Here is a 21,342-nt window from a genome sequence, read left to right on the forward strand (position 1 = left end):
AAGTCTCTAAAAATACTTATATTTAGGAAGGGGTAGTACATATGCATGTATCAATCTATTTGTTGTCTCGTTCGAGTGCATCCAGAAAACGATGAAAGAAAGAGGCTGCTGGCCTGATGGGCCGATCCATCCAGCTATTATGCCAGGAATCAACCGAGCTCAATTCGATCGAGCTCCCACGCATGACACGTGACCAACTCCACCACACACGCACACATGACTCAACCCTAAGCATCTAGCACAACGGCGGTGATGGCCAAGTCACAAGGAACAGGCGGGCGACTGATGACGAGGTAGCATATGGAGACGCGAGACTGATGGCTTAGAGCATCTACAGCCAGATCTCTTAAACCCGTCTCAAACGGCCGAGCAGGCCATCCGATCACTAACGGATCACATAAAAATGATTCAAACGGGCTTCAAACGTTCGTGTTGACCGGTACCCCATCATATCCAGCCCAAATATGGGCAGGATATGGGGGCGCCCAGGCGCGTCCGCCATGTGTGACCCGGACCACACTGGCCCATCTGACCCCGTGTATATTTCTCCCCATCCGCTCGACGTACGAAACCCTAGCCACTTCATCCAACTCACCTCCACTTCCCTCCATCACCCGATCTCATCTCCGGTGATCTCCAGCTTTTTCCGGTATGACAGGCAGCGGATCTGACACTGATTAGTCTGGATTCGTCGACAGGGGTGTCATCTCATGCGGGTTAGAGGAGACAATGGCCATCTGCATTGCACTTCGTCGCTCCTTTGCCTCGCCGACGGCAGAATCTATCCGACGCGACTCCATAGCTTTGGACCTCTGGCGATCTTCCGCAGACTTTGCCACACATTATTTTTTTCGTCCTTCGCCTCTGGTTACGTAGATTAGAAGAGACTAGTGAAGGAGAGTAGGAGTGAAGGAGATTAAAAGGATTTTGCCAAAACTCGTCAAAAAAGCTCCAAATACGAACATGAAATTCATATTATAAACTAAAAAAACTACGGTCCGATCTCCTGAATGGAATCAGGACATTAAGGTGCATCTTTTTTGTATACAACTTATCTCGAATCGAAGCACGATTGTGTAGAATAGTCGAAGGAGATTATTGAGGCGATTAGAGGAAAGCACCTACAACCAAAGTAACGACATAGCTACCCACGTGCTCTTGAAAGCATCGCTCGAGCATGACTCGTTGAAAACAGTACATTGGGCCATTCCTCGAGAGCTAGGCCCGAAAGTGCTTGAAAGAAACGTGTCATGTGGGCCCAGTGCTATTTACATGCAACCAAACAGCCCGAGACCGAAAAAAGTTGCAACCAACAAGCCTGGTTGAGGCTTATATAGCCAAACAATCATGTATGTCCGTCTTCGAATCCATACAAAATCATGTAACATAAAATTCATTTAGAAAATACGTCATACATTCGACTATGATAAAACAAAGGTACGACTACATTTGAAAATAAAAATACAAACTAAAATCTACTCCAAGTCTAAGAAGATCGGGGTGACTCCAAAGCCATTGGCCACGTGGTCAGTAATGGCGGCATCTCCTCGTACTCATCCGCAAAGGTCTTCTTTGCTCGACTTCGTGGATGAAGAACGTGTGACGCTTCACCATTATCATCCGCTCATCCTCGATTTACCCTGAGGATGGTGCGGCTTTCCGCAATGCAGACGTGGTCGACAGCGTCCGCTTGCTCGGTCGCGAGCTGCGCCTCCACCACGAGGTGTTCCGCCTCCATGGTGAAGTGGAATTGCTCCCGTGCAATCTCCATTGAGAGGTGGGGAAAGTCGTCACCCTTGCCTACGACGACGTCCACCATTTCCATCCCTAGGTGGCGAGGTCCACTGCCGGCACCCGAGGTCGGAGGAAGACTGACCACAATACTTGCTGGGCAGCCCTTCAACATGACTTAGGTACGACACTCCGATGTCCATTTCTTGTACCGTGCGACCATCGCGTGCAGCATGTTGAACGTCAGACGGCGAGCTCATACCCAAACAACACGAGCCGATGGACATGGGCCACACAAGGACGACGTGAACGGAGGGGACAACTTTTTTGTTTTTACCTTTTGTGGTAACAATTTTTGAAATCGACCTTACTTTCAAAAAAATCAAATCTGACCTCTTTTGGTGACGCCAACACTCCTGATGTCTGGTTTGCATGGGAGACGTCAAGGTCCCTCGCGTTTGGTACAGGCCTGCACAACCGGCTCACACGTTGATTCGCTGGCGTGGCAAAGGGCCGGACGCCAAGGACCCTAGCGTCTGGTCCTGGTAAATGACCAAACGCCAAGGACTTTTGGCGTCTGGATGACGTGGCATGTATTATTAAAAAATTGTCTGTGTGATTTGTTGGGATCAGATGCCAATGTCCCTGACGTTTGGTCACTTATCAGGACCAGCCGTTAGGGTGTCCGGCGTCTCGCCCTTTGCCACATCAGCTTGACAACGGGTCAGCCGGTCGTGCAGGCCATGGGCTAGACACAAGGGACCGTGGCGTTTTCCGTTCAACCGAGACGCCAACGACGTTGGCGACATAAAAAAAGGTCAGATTCTATTTAAATGAGGTCAATTCCGGAATTTGTTAACCAAAAAGGTGAAAACAAAAAAATTGTCCAAACGAAGGAGGATGGAAGAAAATGTGAAGGACATCAAGGGTTTGGCCCGTTGCCCGGCTTAAATAGTCGGGACTTGACCCCTCAAACAGTACGCTGGAGCGACGCCACAACAAACCGGTGAATTTCAGGACGTATTTATGGATTTCTCCAGGAGTCCTGCCGATCAATCCGATATGATGGACGTGTCAGAGTAACCTTAAATTTGTCCCACATATGAGCAGGATTTAAGCAGTGACTGATCTAGAGGATGGACAGGGTGATTCATGGAGCATTCTAAGATTTTCACATAGGCTATATATCACAGAAAAATAATTAAAACAATATATTTTTATGAAAAATACACAATTGAACCACCTTATCATGTTGAGCTGGATCCGTCACTGGATTTGAGGGGTGCACGACAGTCCGGGTAAATAAACTGGATTCGAATTCAAAGAAGTCCGGTTGGATGGTTGTTTTTCTGTCCGAGTAAAATTCAGTTGTAGATACCCTACCGTGCAGACGAAGATGGTGGATCTCACGACACGAGACGAGAAGATGTGGGTACTCTGACAAGAGACACAAAGTGAAGTCAAACAAACATGCGCACATGGATCCCACAGAGGGCCATCCCACCACACGGAACCTCTCGGTCAGCGTGCGGCGCGGCCGGTCACCGTTGGAACCCATGATCTGATCTGATCGCCAGGGGCAGCAAGATCGGCCACATGATCTTGTGTTGATGCATACGTGCAGGTGCAGCCAGCCAACCCGACCGCATCTTCCCTTTCCGTTTTGTCCCGTTTGTCTCCCCGTCTTCCCATTGTCTCCTTTCGATTTTCTTCCAATTGGCGGTCCTCTTGTCGTGCCAAGGGGACGCCTAAAATCGATCAACTGTTTGCAGATGGCAACCAATAAGATATAAGAAAATAATGGAGCCTTGCAGTTAGGATCGCGACAAGTGGAGCGTTATGTGGTGATTGATTCAGCTTGGACGGAATCGTTCTTCCTCCCTTAATAAAATTCCGGGCATCGAGCAACGGCATCTGTTCCGAGGGAATAACGCCACGAGGGAGGCCACAACCAAGGCTGTCATCCTCCTTCCCAGCTGGGTTGGAGGAGGCAGACGGATACGCCTATATCTATGCGTGGTTAATTTGCAAGCTCATAGGCTGCCTCGTCAAAGCCGCATAAGACTAGTCATAGTGGGGAGTAACTAAGTAGTAACATCAACGCCATGTGGGCAAAAAATCTGACGTGGCAAGTATTTAATGTGGAGAGAGATGATAGTGGTAACATAGCTAGTTACCATCACATCACATATTTCAATGCACTATGTGTCTACAACCTAATAAATGTTTGTTTGCATGACACCACATGTATGTTACTCCCCACTATGAAGGTAGTAACATAGACTAATAACAACATCATGTTACTACTCTTAGTTACTCCCCACTATGAGCAGCCTAATCTACGTAGCAGCATATTCTGTGAACAGGCCGAGCAATAAAATCGTTTCTTGGCGTCAGCGCTGGCTCACATGCTCAATTATAGGGGGCATATAGGGTATGTTTGGTTTAAAAACAAAGTAAAATAAAATGTTATAGTTCTGTTATGGTTCATTCCATCGAAACGAGTTGGTTCCGTTCTTTATGTTTAGTTAGAATAACTGGACGGAATGGAGTGGTGACGTTTTAGTGTTTGGTTAGGGAAATGGAATGAAATGAATTTAATTAAACTTATCAAAAAATTGCTTAAATAATTTATAAATACAATCACTATTAATAAGAAATAGTTGACCCTGGTTAGCTTGAGGTAGAGTAGGAGGATCACTCTTTTTTTAAAGATCGTGTGATACGTCATATACAGGATATGTGTAACACCATTTCCTAACTAAAAATAAATAAATAAATAAATAAAGGTACGCTGCTAGGACGTCGTTGATACGTCGGTGACATGGGAATGGTGCAGCCCGGTAAAGCCCAACTACTAGCCCTAACAGACAGCTCTCCTCCCGTGCTATTCAATGGAGGATTGGATCGAGCGCACGACCGCACCTGGGCATCACTTCCAACGCCTCTATCGCCTGGAGCCAAGCAAAGCAAGGTAACTTCCCCTGTTCCCAAATCCCCTGCTCTCCTCTGGTATGGGGGTGCTTGCTTGTGTGCGTGCATCGTGCTTGCTGGCTGGCTGTTGTTGCTTAAGTATCGATTGCTGCTGGCTAGCTACTGCTGGTGCTGGCTGTGGCTGCTATAGTTGAAGTGTTGATTCCAAATACAAAGGGATTGAGGCAATTGAGGGCATGAAAAGAGTCACAGAGACAACAAATGGGGCAGTATTTTGATCTTATGTGATATTTCAAAATTATTCTGTCTTTATTACATGGATTTTATTAATTATTCCGTATCACCTATGACTGTTTCTAGAAATTGCAGTATCCCTTGTCAATGCTTCCTAGAGGATAACCAGCCTAACGTCGTTCCAAAATGATATAAAAATTTCAGCAAATGTTTAGCATAGAGCTAGGTCGCAGGCACATTATACACAACAATAAGAACGGTATGGAAGGGGGATGCAAGTGAGAAGAATGACCTGTTTGGAATCAAACTCTCGCTGCCACTTCCTAGCATCCCAGAAATCCTGACCCATCTCTCCGCAGTAGTGCCCAACCCGATAGCCAGTCCTCTCGCGTATCACCTCAACTTGCTGCAATTTCAGCAACACGGTTACACCCACAAGATATGAAACCTTAATCACTGGAAGCTCGGTCGTATATGTATGTATGTATGAAATTACCTGATACACAAGAGGCACCTTGGGAACCAAGAACACGACAAGTATTTTCCTGTTCTCCTTCATCATTTTGTCACATATGCTTTTGATGAGCAGCACAACAATGAGGGTCTTCCCTGCACCGGTCTCGAGGAAGGCTATTGTGTTCCTGCTCTTTGCTTGCTCGAGCACCTCCAACTGATAATGTCTGGCCTGCTCCTCGGCGAGAGGCTTCTCCTTGTGGGCGGAAGCCGCCTTATCTGCGTCTGCATTCTTCTCCATGGAGCCTCCGGTCTGTGTCCTGGCACGCTTTCCATCGCGCTCAGACTCTTGCTCCCAGGTGCCAGGGCGGAACACCATCTTGCCACCGCGGTCCCGCTCCCAAAATCCTCGAGCCTCGCGCCTGTGGCAGGGTTGCTGTCGCGATCGCGGTCGCGCTTGCGAGGCCTATCGATGAAGTCGCGCCTCCCGCACCGTTCATCCCAGCCACGCGAGGGCGGAGGCAGCATTGGGCGTCGCCGCGAATCAGGGTGTGTGTGCCCCCGTCAGCCCGAGGGGCGAGCCGAGGACGCTTCCCGTCTCTCCACTCCCCGCCGCGACCACCGTTCGCCGAACCGCCTTGCGTCTCCCTTCTCATCTCCTTCCTCGGCTCGGCGCTTCTCGTCTCCTTCCTCGGCTCGACGCTTCTCGTCTCCTTCCTCGCCTCGACGGCCTGGCTCCTCTGCCTCGAGCCCACCACCGCCACGACATTGTTGGCCACAGCCGCAGCAGCAGCAGCCTCCTGCACCCGCTCCGCCGACGGTTGCGGGGGAGCCACAGGCGGGGGCTGTGGCGCGGGGGGCGGTCTCGGCGTCGATGCTCTCGAGAATCCGGTCGATCTCGGTGATGAATCCGTCGTCTACGCCGCCGCAATCCATGGCGGGCATGAAGCCGGGGTCGAAATCCGCGGAGGCGACGAAGTCGCTGCCGCAGTCCATGGCGGGCAAGGGCATGAGCCCCGAATCAAAGTCAGCGGACGAGGCGAAGTCAATGCCGCACAGCAGTGACGCGTCCTCGTCGTCCTCACACGCGTCGTGCCAGTAGGACACCGCCCCCGGGTGCTCGCCCGCGCCGCCGTCTCCTCCTCCTCCCGCCATCTCCACCGCCCGCAGCTGCAAGCACAGCAAACAAATCGTCACGCACAACCAGCACACCAAACAACTAGCAGTAGAATCAGAAGAAGGAGCGGGGAGAGGGGAGGGAAGGGGGGAAACGAATGTTGGCACTACTGTTGCTGCTGCTGCTTTGCCGGTGGCGGCGCCGCAGGAGGGAGCAGCTCCTGGCGATGGCGGCGAGGAGGAGAGAGAGGAGGGAGATGGAAATGGGGAGCGGGCGCCACCGTGCCGCGAGCTCGAGCTCCTTCGCTGGTGGTTGTCCCACGCTCGAGGGAGGGTGAGATCTGGTGAGATTACGTGCTGCAGGATGGGTGGTGGAGGTGGAGCACGGTCAGTCATGGGGATTTGCTAAGTGCACACATAGATGTATTAGGTAAATGTTGGCCGTTGAATTAGAATTTGTGGGACTAATTGTGTGGTGTTGATTGCTTCGTGTATTTTGTTGTACTAATTGTTGGGTGCACGTAAGAAAGTTCTCGTTTGCTTGTTTAATAGTAATATTAGTCTCCCCTAATAATAAAGCGCGCAATGCTTCTGGCGTCCGTCGTCGGTCATTTTGCATAAAAGCCCTCGCAGTTTCAGGTAATTAACCCGCAGTCCAATTTTAAGTCAGAACGAACCGTTTTTTGTCATTTTGCAGAAAAGTCCTCACAACTTTAGATAATCAACCCGCGGTCCATCTTTTAGTCACGGACGAACCGTTTTATTTGCATTTTTCAGAAAAATCCCTGATATTTCAGGTAATCAACCCGCCGTCCCTATTTAAGTCAGCCAAAACGTTTTTTTATTTTAACAAAAAAACCCTGACTTTTTAGTTAATCAATCCATATTTTATCTAAAACAAAATTATCCATATCTTTTAAACCGTAACTCCGATTTTAACATGTTATATATGAAATTTGATTGAAAAAATGTGTAGAATCTAAATAGGATGTTATTTTTAGCTGTTGAATACTTCTTAAATATTATTTTTGGTGCAAACTTAATCTGTAGTGCACGGTCCTTTTTTTCCTCTCTTTCCGGCACCATACGAATTGCAATAAATATCTATTAAATTAAAATCAAATTGACAGGAAAGAAAACATCGTTAATCACACATGCACACCTTTGGAAAATCTCGTGGGAAGAAACAACATATTTCTCATCTTATTCCGAGTGATTGTATATTTAAACACGTTTTCGTTGTGTGAGCACTGAGGCCATCGTCGACAACACAAATGTGATGCCATGTGAAAATATATTGTGTCCAAAGCGTGTGTTATTTTCTCTGCCGTTACAACGCACGGTTTTTTTTCTAGTATAGATAAAATTATGTTTTCTTTCTAATAAACCAATAAGTTTCATCCAATAAGTGATTACAAATAAATTTCTAAAAAATATTTGGGTAGATAAATCACGGACGGGATTTGATACACATCCATTTACACAACCACCTTCTTATATGCAGGTAAATCACGGGCTAACGTGCTAGAATACAAATACATCCGGTTGCAACGTGCGGTCAATTATCTAGCGATGTATTACGTTTCGAGTTTTCAGCTAAGATTTATCCCTACGCGAGCGTTGCTTTGTACTTCCATCATTTTTAATACAAGTGTTTTTAGAATATTCAATACTGTAAATTCACTCATTTTGCTTCGTATGCTTTTAACATTAGAATCTCTAAAAACTTTATATTTAAAAACGAAGGAAGTACTTTTGTCAATCTTTTATTTATAATAGTTCCGGGTGTTGTTGAAAAAAAAACGCGAGGACAGTAAAAACATTAATATTTCTCATTTGATCAATAATAAAGCCCCCAAAAAACATACTTTGACAAACAAAAACAGGTCCTGTAAATCCGAGAGGAGGAAGTAACAATAACAAGTTAAACAAAGCCCCTAAGTAAAAGGAAAAAATAAATAAAAAAAACTATGCTGCCGGTACAACAAAGACAGCATGGAAAAGCCGGTCACAGGGCCCACTCCGCGATCTAAACAAGCAGAGAAAAACAAAGGTGGGCCCCACCGCACTGACCCGCGCCTCCCCTCCCCCAACGTTTTTCTCCCTCTATTTATGCCCGACACCTGCACCCCTCTCTCCCCTCGTGCCTCCACTGTCCTGCCCCCCACAACCCCTCTCCTCCGCCATCTCCTCCCCTGACTTCACAACAAATCGAGCCCAAACGCCCGGCAAAATCCGGCCGCGCCGCCGTCGAATTCAAGCCGTTCTCGACCGATCCGGCCGTAGGATTCCCCAGTTCGTCTTGGTGTGGTGCGGTTCGTCTTATTGGAGCAGAGGCGCACGGGGCGTGGGTGTTCTTGCGACATTTCGGTCGGTTCTTGGTGGCCGAGCCGAGGATTTTTTCCTCCCTCCTCCGCGCGATTCCGCCGGGCTTCGAGGGGGTTAGATGGTGGCGAGGATGATGCGGTGGCCGCGGCCGCCCCAGGCGCGCAAGTTCCGCGTCCGGCTGGTCGTGCGGCGGGCGGAGGGGCTGCCGCCGCCGCCTCCGCCGTCCGTGGAGCCCGCGGAGCAGGAGCCCGCGGGGCAGAGGGTCGCAGCGGAGGTCAGGTGGAAGGGGCCGAGGGCTTCCGGCCTCGGCTCGCTGCGGCGCGCGGTGCGGCGCAACCGCACCAGGGGCGAGGAGCTGGCCGCCTCCGGGGGCGGCGGCGGCGCCGTGGCCTGGGAGGAGGGGTTCGAGAGCGTCGTCACGCTCGCGGCCGCGTCTCACCGGGAGGCGGCCGCGTTCCAGCCGTGGGAGCTCGCCTTCACCGTCTTCACTGTGAGCATCTCATCCCACGTCCTTGCTGGAACTAGATTCCATTGTGAATCTCCTCTTGATTGTTCGCTCTGACAATTACTACTGTTCTAGTAATATGGTTTTTATCCTCGTTTGCTCGCATCATGTTTCTTGTTTGACTTCCTCTCGAAAGGGATTTGCTTGCTTAAAATCTTTTTTAGGTGATCTTGTTCTGAATTATGCTCCTGTTAAACAATTACACTCCCTAGAAACTCCGTATTAATGGCGTGATCTGTTGAATTATCTCATCCGCAGAGTAAAATTTAATTATTTCTTTTCAGTTGCTTGAACGAATATGTGTAGTTGGTGGATGTCAATGGATCAATCATAGCGTGCAACTGTATTGCTGTTTTTGTTTTGAACCTAACTGTATTGCTGTTAATATGGAGCAAAATCTGATAGTAACATCTGATATGTATGTTTACCAGTAAAGATAGTACCGTTTCATGTGCCTGCTTTTCTATGCGAACATGGTGTCATGTTTCCTGCTCTCAAATAAAACCCCTTCCAGAATGAATTTCTAACCTTGCGACCGAGTTGAATTTCGTGATTATAAGTTCGTAGCGCTAGCTGCCATTCCATTTCTGAGCGGCAAATGATCCCTTAGCAAGTTGGCTTACTTCCTTTTCAGTGATTTCTTCCAGTCAGTTTGTTTGACTGACTTCAGCAGGGAATCTGATCTGTCTTGTTTTTCTTTTCCTTGTGGCAGGATGTGAACAAGGGCCCAAAGACTAAACCAACAATTCTGGGAACTGCTTCCCTTAGCCTAGCGGATTATGCATCAGCAGCCGAAGAGGATATTGAGATAATTCTCCCTTTGTCTGTGCCCTGTGGTGCGCCTGAGTCTGTTCCGTCGCTTCATGTGAGTTTTTTTTGTGAACAACAAACTCTAGCTAATGATTCGCGTTTTGCAGCCTAAAAAAGAAAAAAAAAACTTGTTTTAATTGCCGTCTGGTGTGACTGACCTCTTTTTCATTGCAGCTCACTCTGAGTATGGTGGAACTGAGAGCTCATCAAGAAACCTCCGACGCTTCACAACGGTCTGCTGTGGCCACTCCCTTATCCCCGTCATCTTGTGATTCTGTCCCTGGAGGAAAAGATGAGGTTTCAGTCATTAAAGCAGGGTTAAGAAAGGTAAAAACCCTCAGGCATATAGTGTCGGCTCGAAGGTCCAAGAAGACGTTCCAAAGCGATGAAGGCAGTGAAGATAACTGTTATATTCACAGTGATGGTTCTGAATATCCATATGGTACCGAGCATGTTGGTGAGGATCTGGATGATAGAACACATGAAGATGAAGTTGCGGATCCAGCTATCAGGAAGTCGTTCAGTTATGGTTCACTGCAGTCTGCCAACTATGTTAGTGGCCTAGTTTATGCACATGCAAAGTTTGGTGGTGAGCATGAGGACTGGGTCTATTACAGTCACCGGAAATCTGATGCCGGCTACCATGTAGAGCAACCACAGTCATCAACTGCTGAGGGAACTGTGTTGCCAGCTGCAAAACGGAGTATCCTTCCCTGGAGAAAGAGGAAACTGGGTTTACGGTCACTAAAGGCTAAAGGTGAACCTCTGTTGAAGAAAGCAAATGGAGAAGAGGGAGGCGACGACATTGACTATGATCGTCGGCTGCTAACCTCTTCCGATGGATCAGAGGTAAAATTTCCTTTTTCTTTTCATTGCATTTTGAAAAAATAATCAGCATCCTGTTCTTGGCCGAGAGGCAGCCCAAGTAATGGCTTGCTTGTAATACCACAGAACTGTTTTTGAATGACCATTATGTTCGCTGAACAGTATTTCTTTCGATTGCAGCGATCAAGAAGCGAAGATGGATCAGTTCATGGTATGATGTCAGAGTTTGGCGATGACAATTTTGTTGTGGGGAACTGGGAATCAAAGGAGGTACTTAGCCGTGATGGGCACATGAGGCTTTCTTCCCAGGTATTCTTTGCGTCAATAGACCAGAGAAGCGAGCGGGCTGCTGGGGCGAGTGCATGCACGTCACTTGTGGCTGTCATTGCAGACTGGTTCCAGGCAAATCGGAATCTCATGCCTATCCAGTCGCAGTTTGATAACCTGATCCGTGAAGGATCACTAGAGTGGAGAAACCTTTGCGAGAACAAGACATACCGAGAGCGCTTTCCTGACAAGCACTTTGATCTTGAAACTGTCCTTGATGCCAAGACCCGGCCAATCACAGTCTCCCCCAGCAAGTCATTTATCGGATTCTTCGTACCCGAAGGCGCTGATGGCATGGGAGGACTTGACTTCCTCAATGGTGCAATGTCCTTTGATAACATCTGGGAGGAGATCAGCCAGGCAGCAGAGTTCTCATCCAGCGAGAACCCTAACCTGTACATAGTGAGCTGGAATGACCATTTTTTTCTCCTCAAGGTTGAGCGTGATGCATACTACATCATCGACACCCTTGGAGAAAGGTTCTACGAAGGATGCAGCCAGGCCTACATTTTGAAGTTCGACGACACCACCGTGATTCACAAGGTGTCCGACGAGAAGAAGGCGCAGCCTAGCCCTGACTCAAGTGGGCCACTGAAGCATTCTTCAGGGAGCTCCTCGTCGGGGCAGGACAGCGAAGACGATGTTGAAGAGGACATACTCGTGTCGAAGGGCAAGGAGTCATGCAAAGAGTACATCAAGAGCTTCTTGGCGGCCATACCGATCAGGGAGCTGCAGGGGGACATCAAGAGGGGGATGATGGCATCGACGCCGCTGCACCACCGCCTCCAGATCGAGTTCCACTACACCGAAGCGGTCCCAGCAGAGGTCGCCACGCCGCCTCAAGCCCTCGCCATCGAAGCCCCGTTCGAGTTCTCGTGGCCTGAGCCACCTCCGGCGATGGAGCTCGCCCTAGCACCCGCTGTCGCCGTTGCGTAGCCTGCCACTGTGTTGGCTGAGTTTTTTTCCATGAAGGGGAACCTACTCGGAAGATTTTGCTGCCTTTTTCTGTATGTGCTCGTTTCATGTCTAATATGACCTGACTAGTATAGGCATCGGAGCCAGCCGCCTGCATTTTGTACAAAGAGGCGATTGCTCCTGCCTATCTTGTATTAACCGGATGAACTTTGTAATCACGCATAACCCTTGTACTAATCGATGAGGAATGGCATCATGTTAATTAAGTTTTAGCCTTGTTTATGTATGCAACTTCGTATGCTGCCATTGCAGCAGAAACTCTGAGCCGTCCTTGGACGCTGCTTGGAAATAACTGGGTCCGTTCTGGCCAACTTTTTGGCTCGTGTTGGTGCTGCTGTTGGCTGTAGCTTGTTGACGGCGAAGTATCGTCCAGACATGCTGGGTTACCGGAACCAAAGCTGTCACCAGCGCCAAGTACATATTCAGTGAATGCGATGCATGAGCTGCTGCAAAAAGTGGATCAAAAGCATCATCCAATCTTTTTCTGGGTCGTCATGTGATCTTGCCAACTCGTGATTACTGTTAAATGGCAGTTGATTTTTTTTACATACCCTTTGATGAATACTTCCTCCGTCCCAAAATAACTGTCTCAACATTAGCTCTAGTATAAAATTATATTAATGTCAACACATTTATTTTGGAACGGAGGAAGTACTTGTTTTGTTTTCTTAATTGGCAGGGCAACCTTGGAAATTTCGGTAGAGAACATCTGTAGCGCGGGCCTGAGTTTTAATTTATAGTAAGTCAGTTTCATCACATGCTGACTTTTAAATAATTTTGCCGCTAGAAAAACCTTTGGTTTGTCTGAATGCAATAGTGCATTTGAAAAATTGTCATAGTCATTCATACTTGGTCAGAATATGATTAGTTCACGAGTGATGTAACAGCCAGGACACGCATAACGGAGCTGGGCAGCCAATTAGTGCTCACAATGCATGTGTTGGAGAAGGAATATAATGTTATTTTTCTCCTAGTTTTATACTCCTATGTCTGAATGTCCCCTTCACAATCTTTTAAGCTGGCATATTTACGGTACTATTTTGTGAGCGACTACGACCTCTTATCCTGTGATGACATAGGCACCATAAAAAAATGATAGACAAATTTCAAAGAAGAGAGCACGAAGAAAACCATGGCATGCCTAGGAATTGGGTACATCATAATCATTTGATACAGGCTGCTGCCTAGCTGTACATGTGCTTCTCATGAAGCAAGCTTAGCAAGTTAGAAAGTTCCGGGTATAGATAAAATACCCAGATTTCAGGGTGATAGGTTCAGCTAAAGATGACCCGGTTAAGGACACAGATCAGACACAAGCTCAACAACTCCCCGCATCGGCGCATCATTCTGCATTGAGTTAAATCGCCATAGGCATATGGTGTAAGAACGGGGCACTGAATAAGGTGTATAACCATGATAAGTAAAGTGATTGCAGTGCACGAAACTACATCTCACCAGATAAACAATGTCAAATGCCTCGGAGTAATCTTTCAGAGATTTCTCGATGTTGGTATTCCTGCAAAACCGGTTGCTTGTCAATTGATGCATAAATCTGCAGGAAACTGAATCTCATCAGTTACACCTGTTATTAAATGGGAATTGAACGAAACAGCATGCTCTCCAAAATGAGCAGTTGAAGCTTGATAAGAAGAATACCCGGTTTCCTTGGTTAAAATGGTTTATTTAATGTTGATTAGTCACATAGAAGTTTCATGTGACGTGATCAAATTTTGGCTTGCATTGGTTAAAAGGAAACCAGTACAGCAAAAATATCAGCTTTCTTGTCATTGCTAAGCTTTGATGCAACTGCAAAGAAACTTTACTTTAAAGAAAAGACAGCAATTCATGTCCAGAGCTTGTGAAGTACTCCCTCCGTAAAGTAGTGATCTAAACACTCTTATATTTCTTTACGGAAGGAGTATATAACTCTGCAAAAATTTAATGAAGATGACACATCTAACTCACACTTCTGCCAACAAAATAAGGTACTTATAATATATGACAAGAGTCAAAAGACAAATGGGGACAAGTTCAGCTGGAATTTTGAGAAGTACGTCATGGGTAGAGCAAAGTCAGGATTATATAAGCTTAGAATAACCCCCCCCCCCCCCCCCCTAAAGGTATACAATAAAAAAAAGGTACAATGGAGACAAAATGTATATGACCCATTGAATTGTTTAGTAATTTACTCGGTTCATCGCAATAACTAATCAATTTCAGTATCAGCAAGAGTTGTCCTCACATTTTCAAAGTCAAATTTATATATTCGAAATGATCAACTCCATCTAATATAGACTTGACCAGAATAAATAAAAATGCGATTATTCTCAATATGTTTAATTGTAACCCTTTGAATGAAGCAAACAAAAGGCAAGAAAATTGGAAAGTCACATACAGGAATCCAGCAGCAATCCTGTTCTCATAGTTTAAACCATCAGACATTCCCAGGTCTCCAATGTGATCTCCAAGTAGCAGCACGTTTGTCCTCTTTTTCACCAATGAATAGTCATCAATAGAACCATTTGGATCCCCCAGACTGTCATGCACTGGAGCTGCCATGTCCAAGGAATGCTCATTTTTGTTTAGAACATGAATCGTCTTCCCTGCATCAGACGTTATTCAGATTCTATGAGGTATGAGAAGGTAAGAAAAATGCATACTTGGTGTAAACAAGTGTTTATTAGTTATATCATGAGTTTGAAAAGATTGATTATGGAAAAGGGATAAAGGGTATCCACATCAACGGAAATATACAATACAACGGAGATAGACAACAGTCAAGTAACAGCAAACCAACAACCGTTTGGATCTTAAGAGATTTCACATGTCACATATTTTCATAAAAAAGTATTTGGTCAATGAAGGACAAGTGCATGAAACTACTTCTTTTACGACTTGGATATTAACAACATATATCCTGCTTTAGCATTTGGTAGAAACAATTCACGAATCATCGACACCTATAAATGATTAAAAATCACCTTTAAATGCTACAAGACAACCCTCTTCATTAAAGACCATCCTATTGGACACAATCTTGATGTTCTTGAATGATCGGTGGAGTTTCTGCCGGAAGACCTAAAGGGAGAGCAAGTGTGTGATCTGCAACGAAGTTCGTTGAACATTTGGTTTTGTTCTTTTTAGAACTTACCTCCTCAATTATGTCTGCAAGTCCAGCCGAAAACACTAGCACTGGAATATCTCTAGCCTGAAAATTATATTTAAAGGCTTCATCAAACGCTTATGTCTTAATTGTAGCCATAACAACAACATTTGCAGTGTTTTATTAGACTAGACATAACAGAATTTCATTGTTTACATCTCTCGAAAATGTTGTAATCACAGCAGGTAAGGCAACTCAATCTACTAATAATATCACTTCATTACCAAAATATATGCAAGAAAGAAAAAATAATTGAAATAAGCGCCAGAAACCTCCAGGAAACAATATATTCTTTGTTGCCTGCCTAGAATATGAAAGGTTCCATCCAATGATATAAACAGAAGATGGGAAAGACAAGAAACAGACCAAGGGAAAATTACATAACCGCAACTTAGGATCTCTTATGCTTGCACCAATGTGTCTAATAGCTTGACAGGATGACTAGTTTACTTCTCAAATCCGAAGTCAAACTTGCTGTTGCTGAAACGTGAGAAGATGAATTCCACACTCATATGCACAGCCAAAAGCAGCCTATGGTTCTTTTTTCTCTCAGCACATGTATGCTTGTGGATACAGGTAATCACTCTACAAAAGAATCCAAAATAGCTATCCAAATGGTTTATAAAAGGGAGTGATGTTTGTTGCCTTCCTTTTCGACAAATTCAACGCGGGGATTTTTTTCTCCTAACACAAGAAAATAATTACCGATGGGCTTAACCTGTACCAAAATAACCAGGGAAAAAAAGGTAAATATGCATGTTCCGGATGAGTACAGCTATCAAACCCTTGGTCACTAAAATTGGAACACTAAGCAAACATTAGAAAAGGAAACGAAACCTCTAAAAATTCAAACAACTCCACCACTCCATCTCGAAAAGCAATTGCAGCATCGGCCACCGATTTCTTTATAGCTTCTTGTGTAAGCCCACCTTCAATAAGGAGACCATGAGTCTTCCCCCACCTGCAGCAAATAATGAAATCAGAGGCCAAGGTACACTACGCAGAATCTCTAATTGAAATGCATATTTTATTCGGAAGTGAAATCATATACTGGATAACGGATCAATGGCATGAAAACATCAAAAGCGAATCAAGAAAAGTACCATAAGAAACATTATTATTTCAGTTGTAAAGGATTTCACTTTCACATATGTAAATACAAATATATTACTGTGCAATTAATTCGGAGGGAACAATTTGTGAAACTGATGGTACATGAATTGGCATATGTTAACTACTAAGAGGCAGCAGAATACAAAATAATATGCAATACTGATACAAAAAGCTATTATGCCTGACAAACCATGTGGATCACAAGAAAGCTAGGTTTAAAGAATGACCAATGTACAAGCATCACCACTTGACAAAAAGGAAAAAAAGACTTCAGAACTAAACAATCATGTATCCAACATGTTATGGACAAGCAGAACAGACAATTTCAGTGTTCACTTTACACGCTCCACCCCAGATTATATGTCAAACCCAAGAAGACATGTTCACTTCACCTTTTCACCCTAACAGAATGGGATATCCAACCAGCATTGCAAGGGCCAAACAAATTTTGCTGTGGAAGAATTTCTACAACCACCACTACTACTCACCATTCTTCCATGAGCCTGGCCTTCTCCGGGAGCGGGATGTCAGGGTTGATCTCGATGGGATGGTAGTGCTCGAACAGCGCCTCCCTCTTGGCATCGAACTCTTCATTCCCCTGTCTGAGCAGCCCATGGCTACCTACGACCACACACACACACACATGGCTTGAGGACTGGTTGGTCCTAAGCTCCCAAGCCTGAGGAGAAATCAGCTGAAGCGAGGAGCGTACTCTGGCCGCGGGAGCCGTCGTACCAGTACCGAGTGAGCGTGCCGTCGAAGTCGGCAATCACCTACAGCAATGGAAGAACCTAGTTAGAGCTGCCAAGCCATAGACAGATGCCACGGAGGCGGTGGAGTCTGACGAGGGAGCGGACCTGCAGCTTCGCTGGGCCGGCGGCGCGGATGGCGGCGACCTTGCGAGCGAGGGCGTCGGCGTCGGCGACGACGGAGCCGGGGGTCCTGGCACTGGAGGAGGACATGGATGCTGGGAGGCGGCGGCCGAGGTTTGGCGCTAGGGGCCGCGGGGTTGTAGGGTTCCGGCGGCGAGGGGCGCGGGAGAAGAGGCGCCGGAGGAGACGGCAAGGGGATGGGGAGAGGAGCAGTGGGCTCGTCATGGGCCTCATTCCGAAATGGTGGGCCGGAGCAAGACGATGTGCTTTCTCTCTCAAGTCACTGCATGAGCTCGAACAGAACGGGGTAAGTAGCAGAATACAAAATGATACAGTACTACACAACACTGATATGGTGAGCTGATATCCCTGACGAACTATGTGGGTCACAAGAAAGGTAGGCTCTAAAGGACGACCAACGTACATTCACCATCATATGACAAAAGAAACTTCAGAACTAATCAATTATGTATTCAAGTTATTATCCCATTTATCATGTTTCGGATAAGTAAAAATAAACATTTACTGTATTAACTATTGTGCATTTTTAGAAAAAAAATTTATAAAATTGATGGCACATGAATTGGCTTCTGCTAACTACTAGTTATTTTTTTTGAAAAAAGAGGATCACAACTCCAACCTCTGCATCAATCAATGTATACAGTCATTTTATTAAACAAATAATACAACAATGTTTTGGTTCGCAAGTAACAAACAAACTGAGAAAATAAATAAGTTTGAAACAATACAAAATAAGCTTACTAATACAAGACTAATATGCCTGATGAACTATGTGCGTCACAAGAAAGCAAGCTCTAAAGAACGGCCAATGTACAGGAAAGTGCCCTTCTGTTCCCGAGCTCAAATGAGCTCGATAAACAGTAAAATCAAAAAAAAATTAAAATAACTTTAAGAAATTTTGAATATTATTTTGAGTATTTTTAAAGTATTGATTTTGTTTTCCCCTGTTGCGCCTTATAGAAATGTTATTTCAGACCAAATTTTTACACGCAGTTAGACCTTTCGTCAATGTTGCTAAAAAAATTCAAATATTTTTAAACTTGTTTCAATTTTTTTAGATATTACTGTTTATCGAGCTCGTTTGAGCTCGGGAGCAGAAACTCTACGTCCCAATGTACAAGCTCCATCACTGGAACAAAAAAGAAAGGACTTAAGATATAAGAGCAACTCCAATGAGGCGACCCATTTCGTTCGTCGCCGTCCGTTTAGGTCGGCGTGGATAAAAGAGGAGGCCCAACGCGTCGACCCAAACCCAAATTGAGTCCGCTTCACGTCTGCGCCGACGCATTTGCGCCCCAAATGCGTCGGCGCGGACGCGGAACGGGCGCCACGCGCGCCTTCTCGGTGTCCGTCGCGTCCTCACCTGGCGGTCGTCCAACTGCCCGCAGCCTACGTGGTCAGCATAATTTATGACCTCGGGCCCACGCGTCAGCGATGGTGGTCATCCTTTTTTAGGTCGACCGTGCGGCGAGGCCGTCCTCATCCGCTTCGAGCCAGCCCCCGTCCCGATCTAGACACACTCGCTCCCCCGTCGCCGGCAAACCCTAGCCACCCCTGCCGTGCCAGATGGTGCTCTTCTCCGGCGCCGGCAGCAGCAAGGCCAAGGGCAAGTCCCCCACCACTCCTTTTCCCTCAGAGTTCGTCCCGCCTCCTTAGGTGCCAGCTCGCCAGCCGAGGCAGCGCGTCAACGTGCTAGTGCACCAGGCGGAGTGGCACCGGCAGCACCGCGTGCCTCTCCCGTACCTCGACGCTACCCTACCGCACGACTCACACCTGGATCCGGAGAGGATCCCACTGTCGGCGGTGCCGCGGTCGCGTAGGGTGCATGCGGAGGAGGTTCGGCGCCGGTGGGCGCTCCTGACGCCAGAGCAGCGTCGCGACCCCACCTACGCAACCTACTCGCCCAACCGGGCTAGCTGGTTCGCCTTCGAGCACGAGGTGGCGACGCGACGTGGCGTTCGCGAAGTTGACCGAACCGTACCACCGCCCCCGCTCGTCGTCCGCGGGAAGGACCAGGCGGCCCTTGCGGCGGTCTACCGGGAGAGCGGGGAGGATGAGCGGCGTAGGGCGGTGGCGGCCGAGCAAGAGGAGGCGACGTACGAGGTGGCCATGCCACAGGCCATGGCCCTCTCCGCGGCGGGCGACTGCTTCCTGCCGCCGGTGACCCCGCCGTCCCCTGTCAACACCGAGCCGGAGCCGGGCCGATCGAGCGCTACTCCTGGACGGGGGTAGTGCACGGGTCGGTCAGCGCGCCACCAGTCTGGGTTGGGGCGACGCCAGCGCAGGAGGCGGCGTACCTCGAACATTGACGCCAGCGACGACTGGCCGAGGAGCGCCGCCACGGCGAGTAGCTCAAGATGCTCGAGCACGACGCCGAGGAGGAGGCGCGCCAGGCCGCGGCGGCACAGCCCGCGCCCGACATAAACTCCCTCTGGAACACAGCGTTCCCCTGGGCCGGCCCTCCACCGACGCTCATCGACTTCACGGACCCCAAGGACGACGACGGCGACGCCTAAGGCAGCGTGTCGCCTCGTAGTTTAGTTTGTTTTTAGGCCGTTTTTAATGTTTAATTAATGTTGTTTTTATTTTTAAATATGCATGCATTTTTTTCGCACCGTCAAAATGGGTTAGGCTGGTGTTGGGCACATGCGCCGATCCAAACGTAAAAACGAACGTTTTTGTCCGATTGGCCGGTTCAAACGGATAAAAAACAAACAAAATCACGGTCCGTTTGGATTGGCCCGTTAGAGTTACTCTAACAACCAGTACTAAAGTTATTACCCCGTTTGTAATGTCAGTACTCTGTAACTCGCAACCTTGATCACATGACCCCCATACTACGACCCAGAGACAACAACCAAGCATTTGAAATCCACATGCTTCAGGAATGCAGACCTTTACAAAAGACTGAACAGATGTGGCAACATACTACACAAACAGATCAAACAATACGGGTGTTCGCTACGCAAGCAGAAATTATAGTTTATTTCTAGTCTAGAATAAATGTATGTATGGTTCTGATGGCGGTCATGATGGTAGATGTAGTCGACACTTGCCAAGATTCATGGGTGGCACCGGTGGTTGCGTTAACTAAGAAAAATCCTAGGCTAAAATGTGGTGAGATGTGTTGTACATAAAGGAGGGTCAGGGGGGAACATCGAGAGACTTTCAGTTCCAGCACCTTTGGTTTGCCCTCTTTCTTCCCATTGATCCGTAAGCCCTCTTTATAGTCTCAAATTTCTACAAAAGAAATTCCGGACCGCAAGAAAAGATCAAGAGCCACGTTCTCCCTCGTCTATTACTCTCGTCCCATAAGTTCCCTTTAGGCTTCGCTTGGATTGTTGTTTGAACCGTCAATACATCTGTAAAAAAAATTACATGCCTCTAGATGTCGTTTCTTTCCTAGACGGAATTCAAGCTACGGCCGGTATTATACACGTGTAAACTAAATCCGGACATAAAATATTACACGGATTTCATGCAAGCCCTTAGTCGTCACAATGTGTTGTTCCTTCACGCAGGTCACGGACAGAGGCTGGTGGATGATGGCAACAGGGGATGGCCGGCGAAGGAGGGATCAACCTAAACCTTGCCCTCCACCATCCTTTATGGCTTAACCAAATGTCCTTCGCCCTTATCCCTCGAACTATGGTTGTGACAACCTGGGAAGGGAAGGACGTGTCATGAGCCTCCACGATTAGGAGGGGTAGCGGCGGCCGGTCGCTCTCGCTCATGTGACGATGTCGGCCTGGCTCCGCCGCAAGGCGAGGATGCTACGAATTTCTAGCAGGACAAGATGAATGAGGAGAACGCGAGTGAATAATGGGTCACGAGGCGTGGAAAATTAGTCCAGCAAGGCTCGGTTTGTGGTTCAGGAGTACAAAGGATCAACTTCTTTGTACTGATTCGTGATATGAATAAAAAAACTTAAAAAA

At 47.1% G+C, this 21,342-nt stretch overlaps 2 protein-coding genes across 3 annotated transcripts; one reads left to right on the top strand and one right to left on the bottom strand.

The window, feature by feature from the left end:
* The first annotated feature begins 8,594 nt into the window (after positions 1 to 8,594).
* Positions 8,595 to 12,444, top strand: LOC123452084. Its single transcript, XM_045128663.1, has 4 exons — positions 8,595 to 9,286; positions 10,014 to 10,166; positions 10,286 to 10,960; positions 11,117 to 12,444. The coding sequence occupies exons 1-4, from the start codon at positions 8,915 to 8,917 to the stop codon at positions 12,197 to 12,199; spliced, it is 2,283 nt and encodes a 760-aa protein (XP_044984598.1). The 5' UTR covers positions 8,595 to 8,914; the 3' UTR covers positions 12,200 to 12,444.
* A 917-nt stretch (positions 12,445 to 13,361) lies between these two features.
* LOC123452085 (7-methylguanosine phosphate-specific 5'-nucleotidase A) lies at positions 13,362 to 17,644 on the bottom strand. 2 transcript variants are annotated; one of them, XM_045128665.1, is made up of 9 exons: positions 17,372 to 17,644; positions 17,227 to 17,287; positions 17,003 to 17,135; positions 16,239 to 16,362; positions 15,390 to 15,446; positions 15,220 to 15,316; positions 14,634 to 14,841; positions 13,694 to 13,754; positions 13,362 to 13,585 (listed from the first exon to the last, which is right to left on the bottom strand). In XM_045128665.1, exons 1-9 carry the CDS (start codon positions 17,618 to 17,620, stop codon positions 13,532 to 13,534), a joined length of 1,044 nt encoding a protein of 347 aa, XP_044984600.1. In that variant the 5' UTR covers positions 17,621 to 17,644; the 3' UTR covers positions 13,362 to 13,531. The 2 variants fall into 2 exon arrangements, with proteins under 2 accessions (XP_044984600.1, XP_044984599.1); XM_045128664.1 differs by having other exon boundaries at positions 13,694 to 13,790.
* Between the last annotated feature and the right edge of the window lie 3,698 nt (positions 17,645 to 21,342).

The sequence above is a fragment of the Hordeum vulgare genome, chromosome 5H (genome assembly GCF_904849725.1).
Source record: "Hordeum vulgare subsp. vulgare chromosome 5H, MorexV3_pseudomolecules_assembly, whole genome shotgun sequence".
Taxonomy (NCBI): Eukaryota; Viridiplantae; Streptophyta; class Magnoliopsida; order Poales; family Poaceae; genus Hordeum; species Hordeum vulgare.

What these genes read in the sequence shown, in the direction of transcription:
- LOC123452084 (XM_045128663.1), top strand. Translation starts at nt 8,915, where the DNA reads ATGGTGGCGAGGATGATGCGGTGGCCGCGGCCGCCCCAGGCGCGCAAG. An exon ending in TCGCCTTCACCGTCTTCACT is followed by an intron (nt 9,287 to 10,013) that starts GTGAGCATCTCA and finishes TCCTTGTGGCAG; the next exon opens with GATGTGAACAAGGGCCCAAA. An exon ending in AGTCTGTTCCGTCGCTTCAT is followed by an intron (nt 10,167 to 10,285) that starts GTGAGTTTTTTT and finishes TTTTCATTGCAG; the next exon opens with CTCACTCTGAGTATGGTGGA.
- LOC123452085 (XM_045128664.1), bottom strand. Translation starts at nt 17,620, where the DNA reads ATGAGGCCCATGACGAGCCCACTGCTCCTCTCCCCATCCCCTTGCCGT. An exon ending in CGACGGCTCCCGCGGCCAGA is followed by an intron (nt 17,136 to 17,226) that starts GTACGCTCCTCG and finishes GTGTGGTCGTAG; the next exon opens with GTAGCCATGGGCTGCTCAGA. An exon ending in TTGCAGACATAATTGAGGAG is followed by an intron (nt 15,317 to 15,389) that starts GTAAGTTCTAAA and finishes CTCTCCCTTTAG; the next exon opens with GTCTTCCGGCAGAAACTCCA.